At 32.6% G+C, this 17,362-nt stretch overlaps 1 protein-coding gene across 1 annotated transcript; it reads right to left on the bottom strand.

The window, feature by feature from the left end:
- Positions 1-14,373: 14,373 nt before the first annotated feature.
- On the bottom strand, positions 14,374-16,058 carry LOC114296037 (ornithine decarboxylase, chloroplastic). Its single transcript, XM_028240322.2, has one exon. It carries the CDS (start codon positions 15,989-15,991, stop codon positions 14,702-14,704), a length of 1,290 nt encoding a protein of 429 aa, XP_028096123.2. The 5' UTR covers positions 15,992-16,058; the 3' UTR covers positions 14,374-14,701.
- Between the last annotated feature and the right edge of the window lie 1,304 nt (positions 16,059-17,362).

Consider the following 17,362-nt stretch of genomic DNA (forward strand, 5'->3'; position numbering starts at 1 on the left):
GAACATCCGCATACTAAAGACTCTACAAATAATCATAGCACAATATTATTTCCCTGAATATTTTAGGAACATAAATAGCTAAATTAACAGCTAATTTCGTCGACTACAAGTCAAAGTAAATACCCATATCCAAAGAAACTAACAACACATTAATCAAACCCCAATAAAGCGGTCCAGGCACTTCAGACCCATTAGAACAACATACGAACAATAGAAACAAAATGAAAATATCAAAGAAAAAAAAATTAAATGCTACCTAGGGTTCATAATGGGAGGGAAGAGAGGGAGGGAAAGAGGGATACATGTGTACCGTGAGAGTCCCTTCCAGTCAGATTGTGGAAGAATGCTTCAACAAAGAGCCGGTCCCTCGGCCGTGGGTTGCAACAGTAAGCACACCAGAGAAAGAGAAGAGGTATCAAGCGAGACAGATAAAATTTGATGGCCCTGAAGATCACAACCCTTCAACTTTCCAGCCCTTCGATATGTATTGATTGTTCTATATATCAGATTGTGAGGATTTTTTTTTTTTTTGTCTACAATGGGCCCAAAAATCTTTCTTTGTTTTATGACAAAATAATTTGCCACCAATCATCAGTTTTGGGCGCCTTTTTTTTTGGTGTGGTGCCAAATATTTGGTTTCTTTTTGTGACAAAAAAAATTTCTTACCAAATTAAAATTTTCGTCTCCAAAAGAAAACCCCTTCTTTTGATTTTTATGACAAAATTAAAAAATTTATTTGGTTCCATTTTTTGAAAACGATTTTTAAATTAATTGCAAGCCTTAGTGATTTTTGTTATATTTTAGTCACTTTTTTTTTTTAATTTTTAGATGTACTTCTAAAAAGTAAAAAACTAAAAATTAACTAAAATATGAAAACAGTTCAACAAAGACAAACGAAAACCCGTTTAAAAATAATTTATGAGAATTTAAATCAAAAAAAAAAATCAAGTTCAAAAACTAGCGAACAATAATATGAAAAATAATCAAGTTGGAGTTATTTGTTTTTTTAGATACACTTAATTTAAATATACTTAAAAAGTAAAATATTTATGAAAAAAAAAAATTTAAATCAATAAAAAAATGACAATGTACTAAATGTTTATATATATATATATATATATATATATATATATATATATATATATTTGTATATAGTGAATTTTTTATAGTGCCTTCATAAATTTTTTACTTTTTAAGTTTATGTAAAGGGAAAATTACACAGGCGGTCCCTATACTTTGTCTTTTGTGTCATTTTGGTTCCTACACTTTCAATTGGCACAATTTTGACCCTTAATTTTAAATTTTGTGTCAATTTGATCCATTGATAATGTCGTTAGTATTTTTAAATGAAAATAATCACTGAATTGATTGAAATTAATTCACTGAGGTTAGTAAATTTATAATTTTCTATAAAAAGATATGACACATACCATTTATATGGCACAAGGACCAGAGTATCGGGACAATTGTTGCAATTTGCCCTTATCTAAATTAAAGGGATCCAAAAAGCAAAAAAAGAAAAAAAATTATAATATCAAAAAATGTTCTCTAAAAAAATATAGATTAAAATTAAAAATTATTTTTTGAAAACTCCATACTAAACAAGGTAATATTTTCTATTAATTTTGAAAATTAAAAAATTATTATTATTTTTTCCTCTGTATTTTTTCTCACAAAAAAATAGCTACATTAATTATCTTTCTTTTTTTTTTTTTTTTTGGTGAAGAGGGGTTTTGACCTGCGATTTTCCTAAAATGGGTGTTCTAGACGGAAAAGGTAGAGTTGGTTCAGATAATGAGAAAAAATGATTGTGCAAGAGGGGCCTTCACTATAAGAAAAATAGTCGGTTTGCATAGGGTATGTTCTTGGATAATAGCTTCAATACTGGCATGCCTAAAGGGCTTAAGTGTGAGACGTAAGAGAGGGACTTTAGTGCGAAATAGATGAAATGGTTTACAGAGTGTCTTCTTGCGTCACGACTTCAATACTTGTGAGAGAGGAGTAGGCTCAAGTACGAGAGAGAAATGAGGGTTTGTAGAAAATGTCTTCTTGGATCACAACTTGAGTGTCTGTGTACATAAAAATGAGTGATAAGGGTCAAAGTGTGTCTCTTAGGGTCACGGTTTCAGTGCTCCGAAACACAAAACCATAGCATTTTAATAAAGAGAAATATTAGTGATAAAATATTTTTGTCTCCTTAAATACAAGAATAGAGAATTTATTATTGGTGACAAAATATTTTTGTCTTCCACAACATAACCTTAGATGAAAAATATATTTGTCGCACAATCAATCAGAATTTATTAGTGACAAAATATTTTCGTCTCCCACAACTTATTCTTCCAAGACAAAAATATATTTGTCGCCCATTTAATAGAAAGATGAAACGGCGTCGTTTGCATGATGGAGTGTTTATTGGTGATGAAATATTTTCATCTTCCAAAACTTATCATTCCTAAACAAAAATATATTTGTCGCCTAGAAAACAGAAATATGCAACGACATCGTTTAATAGGTAAGGAATTTATTGGTGATGAATTACGTTCGTCACAAGAAAAAAATATATTTTGTGACAAAAATGTTCGTCTCCAATGAGCTAAAATAATTTGCGCCAATGCAAATGAAATTGGCGCCTGAATTTTGTAGACGAAATTTTGTTTTCATCTCCTATACATCTAAGAAAAATTAAAACAAATGACAAAATTAATATTTTGTCATCTTTGGGTTAAATTTTAAGACCAAAAAAAAAAAAATTTTTGTCACAATAGCCTAAATTTCTTGTAGTGATGGTCAAGATATTTAAAATACTTTAATTATTAATTATGTGAAAAAATAATATTGACATCAAAAATTTTTTGCTTGTTTTGATAGCATAAAAAACCTTTTGAAGAGATTATACTTCCTAGTATGACACCCTCAGGTGTGTTTTACCTTAAATTTTTTATACTAAATTTAAGTTCTATCATGCGAGACTAATTTGTATATAATAAGTTAAATGTTACAGGTTAAAGGCATTAAAGTAAGGAAATGAAAAATTAGGCTTTGGTGATTATCACATGAATCAAGTTGAATGTTATATCCTAAATTCAAGTTCTATCATGCGAGACTAATTTGTATATAATGAGTTCAATGTTACAAGTTAAAGACTTTAAAGTAAGGCAACGAAAAATTAGACTTTAGTGATTATCACGTGAATCTGCCAAAATTTAGGAAATGATTAAAGCAATATCCTTAATTATGTAATTCCTTATCAATTCCTTAGTTATAGGATATTTCTATAATCTTTTATTATTTCCTTGTTAATGTTTTTACTATATATATTGTACAACTATGATGAATGAATTGACTCAGAAAATTATTCCACGATTGTGTTTACTGATATGGTATCAGAGCCTCCTTCAATATCCTTTTTTTAACCCTAGGAATTGAAGTAGGTCTTGTATTCACAATTGTTCTTGTTTATGTTCATATCATTCCGCTGAAAAATTTTCTTTTAGTGCCATCATGACTGAAGTAGGTGGTGCTAAATCACTAACGAAGACTGAGTCTGGTCTACATTTGTCGGAAACTTCCTATCTCATCACTCCGGAATGGCTTGACGGTACCAATTATGTGGAGTGGTCTTTGAATGCCCGAAATAAAATCTGTGGGAGAAAACGTTGGGGTTATATTTCGGGTACCAAGGTTGTTCCATTAAATAAAAATTCGAAAGAGTATAAAGAATGAGAGAATGAAAACTGCTTGGTCAAATCTTGGCATCTTGATGCGATGACAAAGGATATTCGGTCTCTCTTTCTTCGATTGTCTATGGCAAAGGAGATATGGGAGGCGATTAAAAATACGTATTCGGTTGATCAGGACGCATCAAAAGCTTATCAACTTCATTGCGAGGTATTTTCTGTCTGCCAGAATAGAGGTTCTGTTATTTCTTATTTTGGAAAATTACAGAAAATATGACAGGAGCTTGATGATATTGATGCTTGTATTATGGAGTGTACCAATGATATTGCTATATACACCACGGATGTTAATTCCGAACACATGTATAAGTTTTTGGCTGGTCTTGATCCTCACTTAGATGGGGTTTGAGGTCGTGTACTGTCAACAAAACCACTTCCTGGTATACAGGCGGCTTATGCTATGGTTTGTTCAGAAGCTAATCGCCAAGATGCTATGCTTGGAGGAAATGTTGGAGAAGGGGGGCTGTAATGGCTTCTCGGAAGACAACCATCTCAAAGAAGGATAAAAAAATGTACTCACTGTCATGGTACTGGTCATACGGTGGACACGTGCTTCCGACTCCATGGGTATCCAGAATGGCATCCAAAGGGTAAGAAAGCATCCCATAAAGAGGTGGACTCTAATCCAAAAGAAAATCTAGCCACAACTCTTGCATTCACTGCTAAGTCTGGTATGTGTTTTTCTAGAAATAGTGATTGGATAATTGACTCGGGCGCAACAGACCATATGACTTGTGATCATTATAGGTTTAATCATTTATTTTCTAAATGTTCCAAAGTCACTATTACCACTATTAATGGTGTATCATCTCCGGTTATTGGAGTTGGTACAGTTCCATTTTCTTCCACGTTAGAAATAGAGGATGTCTTATTTGTGCCATCATTAAATTGTAATATTCTTTCTGTGAATCAATTAGAAAAATCTCATAATTGCGTTGCTCTATTTTTCCCTACTCACTGTGTCTTTCAGAACATCCATACTAGGGAGAAAATTTGCAGTGGTAGACAAATGGAAGGGTTGTACTAACTTGAAGACGAAATCCACTATTCCAATAAAAAGGGGCAAGCTCTTATGGTAAATGGAGATTCGGTGAATAAGAAAAATGAGGAAATTTGGCTATGACAGAGGAGACTGGGGCACCCTTCCATTGGCTATCTTAGGAGATTATTTCCATCATTGTTTCATGGCTGTAATCTTTCAGATTTTGTTTTCGAAACTTGTGTAAAGGCAAAAAGTCATCGTTCTACTTTTCATTTGAGTGATCATAAAATAGATTTACCTTTTTCATTAGTTCATTCAGATGTTTGGGGACCGGCCCCAATTTCTACTCTTAGTGGGATGAAGTGGTTTATAACTTTTGTTGATGATTGCACTCGCATGACTTGGGTTTATCAAATGAAACACAAGAGTGATGTTTGTTCAATTTTTCGCTTATTCCATCAAATGATAACTACTCAATTTGGTGTTCCAATAAAAGTCTTTCATTCTAATAATGGTGGTGAGTACGAAAAGAAAGAATTGATGGAATTTATGCACTCTGAAGGGATTATTCACCAACATCTTGCACAGATTCTCCTCAACAAAATGGTATTGCCGAGCGAAAAAACCAACATTTATTGGCAGTTACTCGATCTCTTTTAATTGGGGGTCATGCTCCCATTTACTTGTGGGGGTGAAGCTTTGAATTCGGCGGTCTATTTAATAAACCATACACCATCCTGTGTTCTTAATTTTCAAAGACCATTGGATGCCCTTTCTGATCATAGCACTCTTCCACCGGTGGTGTTTTTGGCTCCACGAATTTTTTGGTGTGTAGTTTATGTTCATTTGTATCCCCGCCAACGGACTAAGCTTGAGTCTCGGGCTTTGAAGTCTGTTTTTGTGGGCTATGGAAACACTAAAAAAGGCTACAAGTGTTATGACCCTACCACTCGGAGGCTTTATGTTTCCATAGATATCACCTTCCACTAGAACAAACTTTTTTACCAAGTGTCGACTCCTAGTTTACCATTTCAGGGGGAAAATTCAGAAGGAGTGATAAATTATGAAGAACTGGAGGCATTTTTTACCAAAAATTCGGACAATATTTCTTCGTCCGGAGCTTCTTCAGGACATAGTGAATTTTCAAATTAAAGGGAAGAGTTATCAATTGTTGAACCAGAGACTACTCATATTGTAGATAATGTTAAACTAGAGACTTCTCATACTGAAGATCCTGGTCTTCATGACAGTACATTGCCTCCCAACAATTCAACACAACCGCTAAGCCAGTCTTCTTCTAAGATTCCTCTAGAGGTATCCACTAATCCTAATTCCACTTGTAGTGATGATCTTTTTTCTGAATCTCACATGTCTCAATATTGTCTTCCACCTCGTTCTAATCGTGGTATACCAACTGTTAAATATGAGCCTGATCCTAAATCCAAAGTTTGATATCCCATTAGTAATCATGTGTCTTGTCACAAACTATCCAAGTCATATGTATCTTATGTGCTATAGTTATCATCTATCTCTATTCCTAGTGAAATACAAGAAGCTCTAGCAAATGATAGATGGACTCAAGCCATGGAAGAAGAAATGACGGCGCTTGAGAAAAATGATACTTGGGAGCTTGTGACTTTACCAAAAGGGAAAAAAAAAATCGTGGGATATAGATGGGTCTTTGTAGTCAAGCATAAAGCAGATGGGTCAATTGAGAGGTATAAAAGCTCGACTGGTTGCGAAAGGATATACGCAATCTTATGGGGTTTACTACCAAGACATTTTTGCATCTGTTGCCAAACTTAATACAGTTCGAGTGCTCCGGTCTTTGGCAGTGAACCGAGATTGGCCACTTCTTCAGTTTGATGTAAAAAATGCTTTTTTGCATGGAGATCTTACAGAGGAAGTGTTTATGGACCCCCCTCCAGGTGTGGAAAAATATGAAGATGTTACAATGGTGTGCAAAATCAAAAAGGCGTTGTATGGGTTAAAACAGTCTCCAAGAGCTTGGTTCGGGAGATTTACCAAGTCTATGAAGAGCTTTGGATATAAACAAAGCAACTCCAACCATACTTTATTTTTAAAGCACCAAATAGGTAAGATTATTTCTTTGATTATATACGTTGATGATATGGTGGTGACAGGAGATGATTAAGAAGAAATTGGGAACTTACAACGACACTTGGCCCTAAAATTTGAAATGAAACAACTTGGAGATTTAAAATACTTTCTCGGAATCGAGGTAGCCTGCTCAATGAATGATATTTTCTTATCTCAACGAAAATACATTCTTGATTTGTTAACTAAAATAGGTATGCTTGGCTGTAAGCCTGTGAATACCCCTATTGAACAAAATCACAAGTTGTTTAATTGTTTGCATGCAACTTCTACTGATAAAGCCAGGTACTAGAGACTTGTGGGAAAGTTAATTTATTTGTCCCATACTAGGCCAGATATTGCTTATTCAGTATGCATAGTGAGCCAATTTATGCATGATCCTCGTAAACCTCACATGGATGCTGTGGAATGCATATTGCGATATTTGAAGTCTGCTCCGGGTAAAGGTTTGTTGTTCATCAAGAATAATCACTTGAATGTAGAAGGTTACACCGATGCAGATTGGGCTGGTTCATCTGATGACAGAAAATCTACAACAGGATACTTTACTTTTGTAGGGGGCAACCTTGTGATTTGGAGGAGTAAAAAACAACCAATGGTAGCTAAGTCCAGTGCAGAAGCTGAATATAAGGGCATGGCTTTTGGAGTATGTGAGTTACTATGGTTGAAGAACTTACTTAAGGATTTGGGTGTTCACTCTCAAGAGACAATGAAGTTGTATTGTGATAACACTTCTGCTATAGAAATTGCTCATAATCCAGTTCAACACGATTGGACGAAGCATGTGGAAATTGATAGACATTTTATTAAGGAAAAACTTGAAGCCAAAAATTGTTTTTTCGTTTGTGAAGTCTAAAAACCAACTAGCCGATGACCTTACCAAAGCTGTCGCTAGCAGTGTTTTTGGTTACTCTTTAGACAAGTTAGGCATGTGCGATATACATGCTCCAACTTGAGAGGGAGTGCTAAAATTAAGTATATGATTTAGGCAATATCCTTAATTATGTAATTCCTTACCAATTCCCTAGTTATAGGATATTTCTATGATCTTTTATTCTTTCCTTGTTAATGTTTGTTCTATATATATTATATAACTATAATGAATGAATTGACTCAAAAAATTATTTCACAATTGTGTTTGTTGATAGAATCAAATTGCAACATTAGACTTGTTTTAGTGGAATGAATTTTGTATAATACATTAGACTTGTGATTTTGATTAAGGATGCAGTGGTTATTTGACTAGGTTTAAGTTGCACCTATTTTGCTGACAACTTTAGTAAATATGTATTGATTTGTGTATTCAATTTTGCTAGAACTATATACAGGTAGTTCTCCAATGAAGAGGCAATGACTAGTGAAAGTTAGGCTATTTTCTTTTTTGTTCCTCCTCTTTTTATTTTATTTTTTTTCATTGAAAAAATAATTACTCATGCATTTGAATTAGTGTAGAAAATCATGATTTTATCATTTTTATTCATTTTCTATTTTGTTTATTTTTTGTAAATATATGGATTCATTTTTGGGATTTTAATTTGAATAGAAGTTTGTCCCTTTTTTTTAGAGCTCAATCTCACTTTTGTAATCGAGGTAAGACGAACTGAGTTCGAGTTTTTAAATATCCTAACGAGCCAAGCTCGAACAAAAAAATTTAAGTTCGAATTGAGCTCAAGCGGAGCTTGTTCATACCGAGCCAAGCTTGAATAATATAAAGGGCAAATTACACAAATAGTCCCTATAGTTTGGGACTTGTGTCACTTTGGTCTCTGATTTTTCAATTGTGATGCATTTAACCCTAAATTTTGAATCTTGTTCCAAATAAGGACAATTGAATATATAATTAGATTTTTCAAGGGTAAAATTGTCAATTTGATAAAATATAAACTAATTTGACAAAAATAAATGTGAAACAAATATTTTTGAATTTTTAAAAATTATTTCTATCTACTAAAAATAAAACTATGTAAAATTGATAAATCTTTTAGACATTTATTTATTTATTTATTTTTACCAAATTAATTTTTATTATGTGTTTGATAATGATCATGCAAAATTAATTTTAAAAAAATAATTATGTAATTTTTATTAATTTTACATAATTTTATCATTGATGGATAAAAATAATTTTAAAAAAATTAAAAATATTTTTTTGACATTTATTTTTGTCAAATTAGTTTATATTTTATCAAATTGACTATTTTACCCTTGAAAAATCTAATAATATTTTCAATTGTCCTTATTTGGAACAAGATTCAAAATTCAGGGTTAAATGTGTCACAATTGAAAAAGTCAAAAACTAAAGTAACACAAATCCCAAATTATAAAAACTATTAATATAATTAACCCTAATATAAAATTCTGTTTAGCTCAGCTCCACTCATCTCATTTATAATCCTTCCCACATGAAGCTTCATAATTTGAAAAATTATTCATTGATTTAAAAACATCGCGTGATAATATTTCTAAACAATTATAAATTCTCATATTTTTTAATTACTTAATACAAATTTATAGGGGTTATCCTCGCCACTCATCAAATTATGTGAGGCGTAACTTCTTAAGTCATTTTTTTTTTTTTTTTTTGTTACAGGAAAATCTTTCTGATCCTCCCGCAGGTCCAAGGTAGCGCCCCTTGCAGAGATCACCAGAGTGTCCTGTTAGCCGTTCCGAGCGAAGAGACTATAACATGAGAACTTGTCTCGACCTCCCAAAACAAGCTCCGCTTAAATCAGGACTCGCACAACGGGAGAACATTGAATCCACACCAAGTGCTGATTAGACAACTTAAAATCTAACCTCCTAACCAACTGTGTTTCGCCCAAAAAATTAACTAAAAAAAAAGAAATTAAACTCATGACTTTAAAATTTAAACACCAAATCTTAACCACAATGCCACTCCTTGTGCTACCAATTGCTCTGACAAACGGCGCCTTTTGCGCTGTACAATACTTTCTTTCTTTCAACACGTTTGTCAATGTTGACACACCGACAAAATCCATCCAAATATCTTCCATAATTTAGTAGTCGTTTCGCAAGTGGATTAGGGGTGACTTGAGATTAAAATAATTATAGAAAGAGAATTAGAGGTGAATTGAGATTAAAATAATTTTTTAATCTCAAATGAAACCTAAATAATCCTCTCAAATCTCATCTCATATCTTGCAATTATTGAGACATAGCATCAGCCATCAAACTGCCCTTTTTCTCTTTCGTTTCCCACCTGCATCACGTTCCAAAAAACAGGGTTCTTTTGAAAAGTGAGGTAGTAGTAAAAAAAAAATTTAATTTTTAATTTATTTTAAATCACATTATTTTTTTATTTTTTACATATTTTTTTAAGAAAAAGCCAAAAAAAAATTAAATTGTTAACTTTTAATTATCTTCTAAAAACACTCCAAAAATAATAAACAAAAGAAGACTTTTTTTTTACTATTTTAGCCACAAAAGACAAAATAGGTTATTTTAACCACAACAAACAAAACATCACATCCAACCCATAATCATTACACTCTTCTCTCACAAAAAAAGTCAAAAAAGTCAAAAAAATCAAAAAACTCTTCCCAAACCAAACTTTTTAGCCCAGGCTAAAATAGCTAAAAAAGCTAAAAAGTCAAAAAGCCAACCCACTTTCCAAACAGAAGCTGAAACAAAATAAACAAAATACTAGAATCAATAATTATGAGTTTTAAAAGTATGTTAATTTTATTTTTTTTCAAACATTTTCAGTCTTGTGTAGATAAATCTACAAAGTAATTTTTTTTTTTAATATTCTAAAAAAAAAGCCAAAATAAGGCAAGAGAAAATCCATTATTTTTTATTAATTTTTTTTCTTTTTTGAAATTTTTAGTAGAATTTAAAAAGCTAAAACTTTTTGAATTTTTTAGCTTGTGAGTTAAGCATTGAGCCTGAGTTCACTGAAGTGACGCTTCTACAAGGATCAGGTCAGTGTTGGCTATAAAAGCAAGGCACCACCGCGGGTCTCAGGTATGTGTGTGATATACAGTGAGCAGTGAGTATTTTCTTGTGAGTTAAGCACAATTTGCTATCTTTGAGAGATATTTGATTACTGACTTGATCGTCGGAGTACCCTGGGTGGACGAACCACCGCTGGATTCTTATCTTTCTGTGACAAGTTGTTCGGGCTTAATCTATTCCGCCAGTGCTTTCCAGCTGAGTTCCCTATTTGATTGTGTGGTCAGAAATCAACACTCACACTTATAAATTCATAATTTATTCCAAATATATTTGTGATAGAGATTAAATTAATAAAGTGTAGGGTTCGTAAGTAAAATAAATTTAAATCACTGATTTCTTTTTTTGAGCAAATTTTGAGTTGGTAATAGTAGATTTATAATGTTGTTGATGTTACTACCAAATGAGAAATCATAACTTACACTAAATTTTCAACTATTCTAAAAGGATAAGTCACCATGTCCCATATGTAAAATTTTTAATTCAAATCGAATCACAAAAATATGTAAAAAAAATTTAATAGGTCATTGATTCAAACCACCACATAAAAAATTGTCACACGGTACTCAATAATTTAAGTGTGTAAATAAATTCATTTTAAGAAACATTTTCCAAATACTCTAATCGTCAATAGACATGCAAAAACATAAGCCAATTGAATATCATATAAGAATAGATATCATTCTATTAAAAAAAAAAGAAAAAAAAAAGAGGAAGCTCAACTTTGAATAGTTTTTATTATAACCCTTTAACTTCTAATTTTCCTATTTAAGTTGTCCAAGTTTATTTATCAATTTAGTCCCTACCACTTTGATCTAGTTTTCAATATGATCCTCATAACTTTAAAATTTTGTATTTAAGCCGAAAACTTATTTTATTTTCAATACAATGATTTAAATAAGTATATTTTTTAACTTTTTATGAAAAGATATGCAAAAAAAAAAACAAAGAAGTAATGTGACCCAAAAAAGATAAAAAGATAAAAAAAAGTACACTTTTGTAGGAAATGCCAAATAGTGCCTAAATCTCAAACTTATGTATTTATTTTTTATTTTAGTCCTTCAACTTTATAATTAAGTCAATGTAGTCCAAATATCACATTATTAAATGGAAAAATTAGTAAAACATCTCTCTCCAATTTTTGGTAATAATAGAGGCCCAATATGTTTCTTCTGACGAGTTAAAATTTCTTTGTAAAATTTATGATTTTTTTTTTTTTTTGTGAAATTAAAATTTCCATGTGCCGAAATTTCGGTGTGAAAATGTTGACGGATCCCAACTATTATGAAAATGTTGTATGTCCTTTATCTTATAAAATCTTAATATTAAGAACCTTAAACTAAAATCTTTCATTAAATATGAAAAAAACTATAAATTTTATATAATTTTCTTTCTAATTAACCTATTATTTTGGTTTTACACTAAGAAAATGATCAATAAATATGAAATTATTGCCCATTTAATGTAAAACATTATTCTATCTCAAAAGGTAAATAATTTCACCAAAAATTGTTAGTAGTTTTCACTCCATATATTTTTCCTTACATTTAAACTATTATTTTCTTAGTTTAAATCTTAAAATTAAATAAATTAGGCAATACATAATAGGTTTTTTAACATCAATTAACAGAGACCAGATTATACTGACTTAATTATTAAAGTTGGTGGATTTAAATAAAAATATATATAAAGTTCAAGTGTCACTTTAATCTGGAAAAAAGTTTGGAGGGCTTAAACCGAAACTATAAAAGTTTGAGAATATCACATTGAAAACTAGATCAAAATTAAAGATAGTAATTGATAACATACTCTAATATTATAGATAAAACTATATTGCTAAGGTTTCGTTCCACATTTATAATAATAAATTAAACTTAATTCTTGTAGAATACAAAATAGATAAGAGAAAGACGATTGGAGAGACCGGAGGTTGCTATAAAGTTTTATTTTGTTGATAAAAAAAAAAGGTAAATTATGTAAATAGTCCATGTAATTTATACGATGTTTTTTTTGGTCCATGTAGTTTCAATTTGCTTGATTTTACCCCTTAATTTAACGGATTTTGTCATTTTAGTCCAATAAATAACGGTTGTTAAGTTAATTTAACGGAAGGTCAAAAAATGTGTCAATTTAGTCCCTGTACTTTACACGATGTGACAATTTGGTCTCTGTAGTTTCAATTTTCTCAATTTTGACACGAACTAAATTGACACATTGTGAAAAATACAGGGACCAAATTGACACATTGTTTGACTTTCCGTTAAATTAACTTAACAACCGTTATTTATTGGACTAAAATGACTGATTCCGTTAAATTAAGGGACAAAATTGAGCAAATTGAAACTACAATGACCAAATTGACACATCGTGTAAACTACATGGACTATTTGCATAATTTTCCCAAAAAAAAAAAAAGGTTCGTGGGGATTACCATGGAACTTGCTTTTCCTGCAGTCCAATTGGAGGGACAAGTGGGTGCTATTTGGCCCATAAGAATCATTACGTGTTTTGATGATCTGAATCGTTAACTTTGTAAGTCTTTTGTGTATATTATTTGCAAAAAAAAATTAAAAAAAAATTAAAAAAAAAAACTTAAGTCGATTAAAAATGATAATATGTTCAATTTATTGCATTTGTGTGGAATAAATGAACAGCAGTATGTTTTTCAAAATAGAAAAAAAAAAAATTATGCGATAAATTGAATATGCTTATTATAGCTAGAACTAATTTTTTGTGTAGATAAACCGTTTGAATCTTTGAAATGTGACATGTGGTGAGCACCACAACTCCATGCAACACCCTCCAAATCAAATATTAGAAAGAAACCCAACTCAATTTGAAATAATCACAACTGTGAATCCTACTTGATCCAAGACCATGTCTATTTGCAAATTAGGTTGGAATAGGATCATGATTAGAGTAAAATTGACTAAAGGGATTACTAGCATAATGATATTAGATTGGAGATAATAAAAAATTAAAAAAAAAATTATATTTGTTTGTACACTAGTACAATGATAATAGGTGGTTGTAAATTAATGAAATTATGTAAAAATGTGATTTTGTTATTTTTGTGGGTGTTTGGGTAGTGAGTTTTTTTCGTAGGTTTTTTTAGTTATAAGATATTATTGGAGAAATTTTTTTTTTTGTGTTTGGAAAGATAGTTAGGTTTTTTTGTGGTTAGATGTGATGTTTGTGAGAAAAAAAGTAAAATAATTATGAGGTTTGATGTGATATTTTGTTTGAATTTGTTTTTTTTTTTTTTTTGTAACTAATTTTTCTTTTAGTGAAAAAAAAAAAGAAAAAGAAAAAACTAACTTCCCTAAAAAAAACCTAAAAACCTAAAAACAATACCTAAGAGATATGTCAAACCAAGAAGCAAAAGTTTCTGAACAAAACCAGTTGAAGGTTTATAGGGAGAGTGTTAACTAAGCTTTTCCTCAAAACAGTTGTGTTAGAACACAGCATGTACAGGGAGGCATATTGGATGGCTCAAGTTCTAAACATTCTAAATTAATTCTATTTTAATTAATGAGTGTGTGAATAAAACACAACATATTATTTGATAGTCTCAAAAGTGATATGCTTTATTATTTAAAACAATAATTATTAATTTGGACAACCATCCAAATTAGATTTAAGAGCATTAAATAATTGTGCACAACAAGGCATAAATGAGCACAAGATTACAAAAAAAGAAAAGAAAAATACAAAATAGACGACAATATTGTCAGGAATAATGACAAACATATTAAAAAAACATATACCAACTAAGACACAAAATTTGCATATGGAAACATTGTGTCTAGTTAATATATTTATTCATACTTCCCAACAACGTTATTGGAACATTGTGACTAACATACGTGGTTGTGCACAAAAACTTCTTTCAGCTGAGCCTTGTATATGCAAGGTGGGTGGGTGTGGATAGTGTATCAAAGCCGTTGAATTTAGTTCCTGCAGAGGCTGTATAAGCGCCCATGTTGTAGAACACAACCAAATCATTAACTTGGAGTTCTGGCAGCTTACAATCTGTTGCCACTACATCCATTGCATCACAGGTTGGTCCAAATATCGTTGATGGCCATAGCATCCCACATGAATCCTCGTCCTCTTTTGACCGATGATCAGAAAGTAGTAGTGGCTTGAATGCCATGAATGAACGATCATATGCCGTTGGATTAAAAGCTCCATAAATTCCATTTTCTATCCAATACTCTCTTCGATCCCCTCTCACTCGTTTCCCAAACACATTTGTTACAAGAGTGAACACAGTTTCAGCGAAGAATCGCCCCGGCTCAGCCATCACCGACAAAGGCGCAGTTGCAGCCGCTTCCATGTCTTTGATGGCTTCATTAACTGTCTTACCAATCTCACTGAACAGTGAATTATCCTTAAATCCACCACCAATGTTCAGAACTTGCATTGACGGCATTCCAAGCTTAGAAGCTGCCTCAAACACATCCCTAGCAGCAGCAATTGCATCACGATATATTGCAGAATCAGATGCTTTACTTCCCACGTGAAACGAGACTCCTTCTACTTTCAACCCACTCAAGTGAGCCTCCGAGAGGAGAGGTAAAATCTCGTCTGAGAGGGCACCAAATTTGGTTCCTAAAGGACGCCACGAAGTATGATCATTGGCGATTTTAATTCGAAGCAATAAGGCACATTTGGGGTGCCACTGCTTAATTTTTTCGATTTCACCCTTGGAGTCAAAGGTGGTGAGGTTGACACCAACACTCGCCGCATACTTAATGTGGGACACAGCCTTGCATGGGTTAGCATAAAGAATACGGTCAGGGCTTACTCCGAGACCGAGGATTGTCTCAATCTCGGCTTGACTTGCACAGTCGAAGTTTGCCCCTAGTGAGGCAAGGGCTGCGAGCAACACAGGATTAGGGTTACATTTAACCGCGTAAAACGGCTTGGTGGTTGGGAGAGAATGCTTCCATGAATGCATGAGTCTCTCAACAGCTCCTAAATCTAGCAAGTAGAAGGGTTGAGGAGTTTCTTGGTTTTCAGAAATGGAGTGGATAAGATCCATCAACCTATCTCTTGATATATTGTGAATAATGTCATTGCCCTTCAACGTAGATGCAGGCAATGTGGCTTCAAGAGTGGTGGTTGTGAGGGTGGAACTCATTATTTCCATGTCAATGTGTTGAGAAAATGCCATGAAGAAATGTCAAAACTGGGGGAGGAAACAAAGAAAGAAAACAACAATAGGAAAAGGAGACCAACAGATGCTTGAAAGGCTTCATGGTGAGCCTTCCTTATATAGGCATATTTTGATTGACATACAATTTTAGTAAAAAAAAAAAAAAAAAAAAAAACTTAAAACGCTATTAAAAAAATGTATATATATATATATATTATACATATTTTTATTAAAAAAAAATCATTAAAAAAATCAATTTCTAAAACAACCTATCGTATATATGGAACTTATTTTAATTGATTTTTTTTTTCTTTGTAATTGATTTAATGATTATAAATAAAAAATAAAAAATAATTATAATTTAAATGTGATATCATATTGACTATTTTAATTTGTCTTATCTTTATTAACTATTTTAATCAAAAAAAAACCAACTAACCCAAGTTTCCAAACACCCAGGAACATGATGAAATCTCACTAATTAAAAGAAGCTGGCCGACAATTTGTAGTGCAAAATCCAATAAAAAAATCAAACGCATTATTCATATTGTGTTTTTTAAAATCAGATATCCACGTTAATTTATGTACTCTTTGACTAAATTTTGAAATTTTAAAATTAACAGTCAAGTAAATCTTTAACGACCTCAAGATTTAAAATATTTGGCTTCCGTAAATTTTCAACCTACAATCTCTTATGTGCCGTTTGGTAACACTTACGTTTTTAATTTTTTATTTATATTTATAAAAATTTTAAAAATTCAAATAAAACTTGTTTGGTAAAATTTTTGATTTATAAATCAGTGGTCTCAGTTTATAAATTTAGTCAAAAAATGAAAACACAAAAAATGTGTTTCCGTTTTGAGTTTTCAGTTTTTTTTTTTTACCACCCAACACTAGCCATCACCCGCTACCATTTTCCACCACCGTCTTCCGCCACCACCACCCACCACCCACCCCCCACCACCACCTGCCACCACTACTCACCACCTACCTGCCACCTCCACCCACCACCCACCACCCGCCACTACCATCCACCGCCGCCACCACCACTCACCAGCCACCACCATCCACCACCTGCCACCACCAGCCACCTGCCACCCACCATCCACCACCACCACCACCATCACCATCACCCACCGCCACCCACCTACCACCACCCACCACCATCACCCACTCGCTACCACTTACCACCCGCTACCGTCACCCACCCACCCAGCACCACCACCACTCGCCACCTACCCGCTACCACCCACCACCACCGGCCATCCGCCACCCATCTACCACCACCACCCACTCGTTACCACCCGCCACCGTCACCCACCCACCCAACATCACCACCCACCACCCACTACCCGCCACCACCACCACCCACTCGCTACCACCTACCAC

This window comes from Camellia sinensis, chromosome 3, assembly GCF_055761805.1.
Source record: "Camellia sinensis isolate YWXY chromosome 3, ASM5576180v1, whole genome shotgun sequence".
Classification (NCBI taxonomy): domain Eukaryota; kingdom Viridiplantae; phylum Streptophyta; class Magnoliopsida; order Ericales; family Theaceae; genus Camellia; species Camellia sinensis.

What these genes read in the sequence shown, in the direction of transcription:
- LOC114296037 (XM_028240322.2), bottom strand. Translation starts at nt 15,991, where the DNA reads ATGGCATTTTCTCAACACATTGACATGGAAATAATGAGTTCCACCCTC.